The sequence below is a fragment of the Hibiscus syriacus genome, unplaced genomic scaffold, assembly GCF_006381635.1.
Source record: "Hibiscus syriacus cultivar Baekdansim isolate YM2019G1 unplaced genomic scaffold, ASM638163v2 tig00001478_pilon, whole genome shotgun sequence".
In the NCBI taxonomy this organism is placed as follows: domain Eukaryota; kingdom Viridiplantae; phylum Streptophyta; class Magnoliopsida; order Malvales; family Malvaceae; genus Hibiscus; species Hibiscus syriacus.
The window spans coordinates 5498441-5507761 of NW_024061874.1; the positions used below are offsets into that span (position 1 = coordinate 5498441).

A 9321-nucleotide genomic window follows, 5' to 3' on the forward strand; every position below is an offset into this window, starting at 1 on the left:
GTCAAACATTAACAAAAATAATATAACATATAATAATAGGACTAAAAAATAAATATAAAAAAATAAGTGCTTAAAATAGAATATAGCAAAAATTTCATTATGCTTAAACCAACATATTACATAGCACGGAGGACTAAACCTGCTATTATCCCCAAAGAAAAATCACAGAGAAGCCCCCACGAACGACGCCGTTTTGCGTTCAGTATATAAGCCCAAAATGGGTTTTGTTTAGCATTCTTCCCGCCATTTGTTTCCTTTTAAACAGAAGAATAGAGAGAGAGAGAGTTCTCTGAAACTCTCTCAAACGAAGAGAGGGCGGCCACGGTGGCCGGAGGCTCCCACGATGGGGCCAACGATGGCGCACGGCGGCCGGAGAGATCGGAGAGGCCAAAAGCTTCTAAAATGGTCTCTTCGCACTCCTCAACCCGAAACCCAACTTCGGTTGACCTAAAAAATGCCCTAACCTCCTAGATCTAAAATATTTACCTTTCGAAAAACCTTGGAAACCGACGACCTCTTGTCTTCCATGGCTTCGAGTAGAGGTAAGAATCGACTTTCTATTTCTCTTTTCTATTTTATTTGGTGTTTTGGGTTCTAATGGAGATGGAGGATGCTTTTTTTTATTTAGGGTTCGAATGCCTCTATTTTTTTCTTGATCTCACCGTATATTTTCCTTGTAAAACTCAAATAGCCTTTTTAACCCTTTACTGCTTGTATGATTTTTCTTGCCTTGAAAATGATTCCCTAGGTATAGGAAATAATATCTCTGATTAGCTGAAGAAAAATCCCTGTTTTTCGGGATTTTTTTTACTGGCTTGCAGTCATTGTTGGTGCAGAAAAGGACGGCGGCAGCGGAAGAGGACGACAACAACTACCTAGGGTTTTAAAGATACCTAGGGTGAATCGGGTCATCAAATCGAGTCGGTTCGTATCCCTTTGGGTCGTTGGGCTTCAGTCGGGTTGGGTTGAGTCCATGTTAGATCTGTGGGATTGGGTCAGCAGCTTGGTTGGGTTTGGTTGTTGGACTGTCTGGGTTGTTGTTGGATCAGGATTATGCTCCTGGTGGGCTTGTAATTGGGCTTGAATTAGTGCTTGTAATCTGGGCCTGTGTATTTGGGCTCCAGGTGGCCTGCACAAAATGTAAAATATAATAATCAATAATAATAATAATAATAATAATAATAAATAATAGTTATAATAATTAATTAAAATAAAATAGAAAAGACCCGGAAAAAAACGGGTGTCTACAACCTCAGCTTTGTCCTTGAATCTCTGAAAGCTTTTTTTTAGCTTTTCTATTTTAGCTTTCACAATCTGAAAGCTTCTTTTATCTTTGATAATCTTTAGTTTCTCAAACTATTTAAAAAATTGTCTTTAAATTAGCTTTAATTAAGTTACGTAGCTTGATTTAGTTGAAAAGTTGTTTTTAATGAAGTAGATTTGGATTAGGATTTGAGAAGTATTGGTATTTTAGATCTGCAGTGGATCTCATCACTTCTGGATCATCTCTTTCTCATTCTCCTCCACTTCTGGATCTCTTCAGCACTTGATCAGATCTCTCTACTCTTGATTCTACATCTTCCTTTTTTTCCTCCCTTACCGATCATATCCCTAAATTTCCATTGAAGAAAAAAACTCTCCAGTGAATCACCCATGACGTTTGGCTCAGGAGGATCGAGTGTCGTGGGTTAGATCCTTTGCTCCCCATTCACAGTTTTCTTTATTATTTTATGTTTCCCCTTTGTTTATATAGATCTTGCGTTTTTATTAATCTTTCATAGATTTCGTTTTTGGGTATTTATTTATTTTGTTTTCTTATCGATTCTTGCACATATAATCAGTTATTATTTATGGGTTTGAACAATTTATGGTTAAGATAAGAAATTTAAGGGGTTGCCTTTGTTTTTTATATTGTTTTACTGGTTATTTTGTTTCAAGATAACACTAGAAATGGGGTAGATATCTTAGTATCCTCTAGGCTCAAAGAAAATGTAGTTGAAGTTTGTAGATACCAGGATAGGATCATGATAATTAAGGTTATTATAAAATCGGAAGTGGTGAATGTCCTTTCAGTGTACGCCCCACACGTTGGCCTAGGAGAGGGGGAGAAACTTTTCTTCTAGGATCAGTTAGATGATGTACTTAGGAGCATTCCGGAGGACCAAAGAGTTTTTATAGGGGGATACTTCAATGGCCATATAGGTAGTGCAATCGATGGGTATGACGGTGTTCATGAGGATTTCGGTTTTGGTAGGAGGAACGAGGAGGGGTGTGCGTTGCTTGAATTTGCTACTGCACACGATTTGGTGGTCACTAACTCCTTTAACAAGAGAGATACAAACTTGATTACATTTCATAGAGGGGGACATTGTACCAAATCGACTACATCCTGGTTCGAAATCGGGATCGATGGGCTTGCATTGACTGTAAGGTGTTCCCTGAAGAGGCATGTGTATCACAACACAGATTGATGGTTTTGGTGTTCCGCACACGCCACGGGCAGAGCACTCATAAGAGGGCTAAACTTGGTAAACCTAGGATCATTTGGAAGAACTTACATGGAGCGACATATGACTTTAGGAGTAAGGTTTTGTCTAATACAAGTTTTGGAACTACAAACTCAAATAATACAGATGTTATGGAAAATATGGCAAATTCCATCAGAGGTGGGCAAAAACACCCTTGGGTTGTCGACAGGGAAGGCCAAGGAACATAAAGAATCGTGGTGGTGGAACGAGGAAGTCCAAACTAAGGTGAAGACAAAGCAAACTTGCTTTAATGGGTTTCTACAATGGAATGACGATGAAGAAAGGTCGAGAGCTAAACAAAGATACAAGGAGACAAAGTGGGAAGCCAAGAAAACGGTGGCTAAAGCAAAGGATAAGGCATACAAGGAAATGTACAAGAGATTAGACACCAAGAAAGAACAAAACGTAATCTTCAGGCTTGCAAAATCCAGGGAGAATAGAAAAAAGAATCTAGGTAGCATTAGGTTTATTAAGGACAACAATGGTGTTCTTTTATTGAAAGATCATGATATTAAGAGGGTTTAGGGTAGTTATTTCTTTGGCTTATTTAATGACGGTGCCTCTCCCTATAGAGATAATACCGTTGATGGGCCAGCCGATCATCATACTACGACCAATGACTGCCCTACAAGTAGGATTGGGTTTGAGGAAGTCAAAATGGCTCTAGAAAGATGAGAAGGGACAAATCTGTCAGTCCAGATCAAATTCCTATCACTGTGTGATTGGCCCTAGGAAAAGAGGGAGTTTAGTGGTTGACCAACATCTTTAATATTATTTTAGAGACTGTCAAGATGCCAGAGGAGTGGAGAGAGTCTACGGTGATACCAATCTATAAGAATAAAGAAGATCCCCAACGTTGTGGCAACTACAGAGGTATTAAACTACTCAGCCATTTTGAGACATGTTACTGGGTTTTGGAAAACCGATTTGGCTTTATGCCAGGCATGTTTACTACGGAGGCGATTCATCTACTTCGACGGCTTATGGAGAAATATAGGGAAAAATATAAAGATCTTCACATGGCGTTCATTGACCTTGAGAATGCGTATGATAGCGTTCCCCGCGATACAATCTGGAAGACATTGGAAACGAGACAGATCCCAACTGCTTATATCCGGGCGATTCGTGATATGTACTGTAGATCTACTACATACGTCAGGACTACAATCGACGACATCGAGGCATTCCTGGTGGAAATCGGACTCCACCAGGGGTCGGCCTTAACCCTTACATCTTCGCCTTGATTATGGACGACATCTATTGTGAGACACCAGACGGTGTACCATGGTGTTTGCTTTTCGCTGACGACATTGTCCTAGTTGTTGAAACATAAACTGAGCTGAATAGTAGACTAGTTACTTGGAAGACTGCTTTGGAAGAAAAAGGTCTAAGAATCAATATTGAAAAGACAAGTATTTATGTTCAAACTTCAGTGGGAACCAAAACGATGAAGATGTAGAAGTATGCATAGAAGGACACGTTCTCCCCTTAAATGATTGTTTCAAGTACTTAGGGTCTATGATACATAAAGATGAGGGTGTAGATGATGACGTTACACACCGTATAAAGGCGGGATGACTAAAGTGGAGGGCTGCTACTGGAGTTTTGTGTGACAAGAATGTGCCTCTAAAAGTTAAGGGAAAATTTTATAGAATGTCAATAAGACTAGCGCTGCTGTATGGATCAGAATGTTGGGCAATCAAGAAGGATCACGTAAGGAGGATGGAGGCCACAGAAATGAGAATGATTTGATGGGCATGTGGTAGGACTTGTGGGATATGACACCAAACTCTGCTATTAGGATGTCCTTGGGGGTGGTGCCTGTATCCGAAAAATTGAGGGAGGAAAGACTACGATGGTTTGGGCATGTCCTTAGATGACAATCGTCAGATACGGTCAGGAGGGTAGAGTCGATTACAGTTGACGATCCAAGAAGGAGAGGACGACCAAGGCGGAAGTGGGAAGACTGCTTGAGATCTGATTTGATCGATTTAGCCCTTACCAAGGACAAGACCTCTGATAGGAAAGTATGGAGACTTAAGACCATGATAGTCGAGTAGTATGAGTCACATCCATAGGGCGTATCATCTCTGTCTTCTTTTAATGCCTTTGTAGTAATTTCCATGACTTTTACTTTTTATATGTTTCTTTCATTAGAATTTATGAAGGCTTAGAAATGGGGTAGCGGAATAGTATTGCCTTAGTTTAGGTTTTAACCCATTTTGCTTTATTCCTTCTCATCGTTGACTTCTGTGTATCATTCTCTTCATGTTTCCTCTTTTAAATTTAGCTGGATATTACATTTCTGTATACATGCAGAGATTTTTTTGCAAGGATTTATTTACAAGGATTACTTCTCATTACTTACACTCATATGATGATTGCATATGAAGACTGTTTAACTATGTATTTATTTTTTTATACATGCATTGCATTTTATCTATATTTTTAATTTACTGACTGCCGGAGGTCTTCCACGGAAGCTGCTCTCAACCTGACGTTGGAGGCAGCCTACTTCCCTACCTCCCCCTTACCCTATTACATATGGGAATAGGGTTTTGTTGTTGTTTTTGTAGATGATTGTAGCAGGTTCCATCTTTATTATTTAGCTTCTGTTTAGATTTTTTCAGTTGATCGATTGCCTTTTCAGTAAGGCCTGCTTTTACGTAAAAATTGGCAACAACAGCATAAGTGTTCCAATCCATCTTAATGGGAGGTTGATTTTCCACCTCTGTTAAATTTTCTTCCATTCCCTTGAGATTCGACATCACACCAAAGGAATTGATGCAAATTCTGTAACTGAAGTTGTCGGGGGAGACGTTCTTTTCTTTCATCTCCTTCATCACTTCAGGTACCTTCTCATGCTGTCCGATATTCGTGTAAAGGCACATAATATCATTGTAAGTAAGAGCTGTCGAGGCGAAACCCAACTCCTTCATTTTCCGCAAATGAGAGAGGGACTTGTTTGTCTGTCGCTGACGCACATAACAATTCAGAAGAGCACCATACGTCTTATCGGTTTTATCTTGGTCCTTCAATCCATTAAAATAGCTTTCTGATCCAATTGCACGGCATGTTCAGTAGGTGAAAAGGCACAAAGACCCTTTTTATTCATCCATTCAGAAACCTGGATCCATTAGACATCATAAAGTAACAGAAAAGAAACAAATTTAGCCATAATCTAATGGTTTGAATTTTAAAGATTCAATTACAAACTACAATCGTAACTCCATAACTCGAAAATTTCATGCAAATATGTATTCAAACACCACCCAAAAAAGCATCAAGCTACTTGCCACAATCAACCTTAAATAACAAGTTTAGATTTGCAGGTCTAAAAACAGTTCACATTCATTCATCCACCTCCACTTTAAGCAACAATGTGGAGCATCGAGTAGCGATCGAAACAGTATCGTTCTGTTCTTTTCTTTAAGTTTCAAATTAAAATCGGAATCAATTATTACAAGGATAGACCTAAACGACTAACTTAACTCAAACTAATCCAGCCGAATAAATCAATCATTCTTTCAAAATTGTAATTTTTTCTCTCTTATCTGCTATGTTCATGATTCCATTCAAATACATCCTAAATTTTACAGGTCGAGAGTTGACTCTAGAAAACAAAGTCTCAGATTTTACTCAACAATCTCCATTGCATCAGGTACCCTATAAAATCGAGTCGAATTATGAAAACAAATCTCGGAAACTAGTTGACAGTGATGATATCAAAATACGTCTTGGCTTTTTAAAGCTAAAAATTCAAGTCATAGCATCATTCAGATTTCACAAATGTTCCACTACTTAGTATGATAATATCATGAAAAAAACTCAAACCTGAAGAGCTTGAGTGAATCGTTTTCGCTTGCGGAGATCGTAAATGATGCGTTGCAGCTCGGCGACTCGAACGTTTTTCCCATGTTTGAGCCAGTTTTCAAGCTCAGCTTCGACGCTTTTGTCAGGGCCTCCCAAAGGACTGATTCTGGAATACAGAGTGGCTTTATTGACCCTGTTTGTATAATAAAACCGGCTAAAAAACACACACTGAGCTTGGGATTTTGAGTTTAACAACAGCTTTGTGGAGTTCATGCTTGTCTGCTGGGGATTTTAGCAGAGAAATGAAACGAAATATCATAAATTGCTTTGGCAGAGCCCTCGAGTAGGGTTTATGAGACAACGACAAAGGGGTTAATGAACATGGACCCATTGTTTGGGCCTTTTTTTCTCACTAATGGGTTAAGATGTTGGATTTTTATATAAAATGGGCATTGGAAAATGAATTTAGAGTGTAATTTAAATTTTAGTTTAGTTCGATTCAAAAGTTTATAGTACGGTCCAATTGATGAAAAATAAATTACAAGAAAAGAGAGACTTGTGATAGATGTAGGGATTCTTAAGATTAGAGTTACAATCAAGTTAAAGACCTCATGTAATTTCAATATTATAATAATTTTCTTTTTGTCCGTAATTTTTCATTTGATGAAATTCAATTGACTTTCACCTATTGTTGACGATTTATCTCTTTTAATTTAGATAGAGAATCGTAGATTATAAAAGATTAATATTTTTCTATTAGGGGTTTAAATGTATAAAGAATAGATAAAGATAGGAGTACCGTAAAAGAGAGTCTCTAATTCTCGGTTATGATTGAGGGGTATTTGTAGTTGTTCTAGTTGAAAGAGTTAAATAAATTAATATGATTATTCATAGGTTTGCAAGTTAGAAAAATCTAGTAGTTAAATCTTAAATTTAGTTCTAATAAATCATATAAATATATTAGATATCCTATTTAAAAATCTTGTTTATGTATTATAATCTACTCAAAAATTAATAATGCTTTCGTACTCAGAGATTAGAGGTTTTTTTTGACAACTTTAATGAGTGAAAGAGTCTGCCTAAAACTCTCGGTGAATGAAAAACTAATGTTTTTAAATATCGTTTCAAAAATGCTTAATATTGAAATAAATGTCCAAAATATATTGTTTTTCTTGAATATGTGTCTAAATTATTTCTTGACTTATCCAGGTGACTAACGTTACAAACGTTACAACTTTGGTGTCTGACATTATAAACATTAACATTTTAGGTGCCTCGGTTCAAACGGCTGTTTAAAAATCCGTTAAGTGACACGTGTCAAAAATTTAAAAATTTGAAATTTTTATTTTTCTTAAAAAATAAAAATATTATTAAAAAATTAAAAACACCTTTTGTAATAACCCAACTTTTGGTTAGTGACTAAAATAAAAGTTTTGAAAAATTAGTGACCAAAGTATAAAGTTCATAAACGTTTAAGGACCAAGATGGTAATTTTCCAAAAGAATTTTTTATTCCATAAATAGATAGTTCAAACTTAAGAGTGAATCTTATGTGAAATTCGTATTTTGATCCGGAATTTGTGCAATAATTAATTGAGTAGTAAAGTTTGATAAGAAATCATATAATCGGATCGAATGAGAATTTCATTAAATTTTGGAAGATTCTAAATATAGGTTGGAAATATTATTTCTATATCTTGGAAAAGTGAAATTTAACATGGATCAATGGAATTAAGGTTGGTTTTCCATGTTAAGCCAAACTTTTGGAATTAGGTGACTAAATTGCAATTTTCAAAAATTGCAAGGACAAATATGAAAAATCAGAATTATGATATTTTTGTTATGGATATGATGAGATAAGGGATGATGTCATAGAGTGACAAAGTTGTAGTTATGAAAATTTATTAAGGGTAAAATTGTTATTTAACAAAAAAATGAATTTTTAATTCCTTTTTAACGGTTGTTAAACGTGTAAAGAAGTGATAATTATAGAAAACTCAAGAAACAGAGAGCCTTCATCCTCTTTGCTGCCGTGAGACTCCATTAACAAGGTGAGAAGCTTTGTTTTGATTTTTGGTTTATTTTTACTAGAATTTTAAGTTAGGTTATTAAGGATAAAATAACCTACATGAAATTCTCTTTCATTTGACATAAAAATATTCATGTTTTATGTTTAAGTTGGTGAGTTGTGTATAAAGGGGAAGTGTGATTTTTATGATTAAATGTTGATTATTGATGTTAGAAGTGTTGTGAAGTTCAAATCAAGCATGAAAGTTGTTTAAAAATCAAGTGTAAGACTATATATAAGGTTCGACCATAGGGTTATGTTTAGGAACATGTTGTGTTTGATTTATATTTGATATGGAAAGGAGTTAAATTGGTTGTAAATGTTGTGTGAATGATGAAATTGAGCTTGAATTAAGTCTAGGGATTATTTTGTAAAAAGTTGAATTATTCGGCCTCAGGGGAAATTATTTGGAAAAGAATTCTCAAAAATTTTCTAAGGGTTTAGAATGATTGTAGAAGTGATTTTGTGTATATGAAATCATGTTTGGATTAAATTGAAGTTTGGTTGAAACTTAAGGACCCATTTCATAATTTTTGGAATTATGGATGATTTGTGTACAAATGTCAAAACATTAAGGTCCTTTGCTGGAATTTGTTGTAGTATGAAAGGATGTTGGAAATGAGATTGATTTGGATCGATTTGGATGCTTGAATAAGCAAAAAGGGCTAATATATATGTTTTGAGAATCGTGGGACATTATTGCAAGAATAAGATATTTGGGTGTTTAATGTTGAATTTTATTATTTGAATGCTGGAAATTTAAGTTGCAATGTTGGTTGGAACCTAATTACAAGTTTACAGAGATTGAAAGTTGAATTGATAAAGTTTAAAAAAGTTTATGACGAATTTGCAAGCTTTTGAATGTTTAAGTATTGATTTGAATATTTTATTGACGTGCTGTAAATTTTATGTT

The 9321-nt window shown here is 35.7% G+C and overlaps 1 protein-coding gene across 1 annotated transcript; it reads right to left on the reverse strand.

The window, feature by feature from the left end:
* Positions 1-257: 257 nt before the first annotated feature.
* On the reverse strand, positions 258-6614 carry LOC120126876 (pentatricopeptide repeat-containing protein At4g21705, mitochondrial-like). Its single transcript, XM_039144932.1, has 4 exons — positions 6363-6614; positions 5631-5655; positions 5139-5583; positions 258-447 (listed from the first exon to the last, which is right to left on the reverse strand). The coding sequence occupies exons 1-4, from the start codon at positions 6612-6614 to the stop codon at positions 258-260; spliced, it is 912 nt and encodes a 303-aa protein (XP_039000863.1).
* Between the last annotated feature and the right edge of the window lie 2707 nt (positions 6615-9321).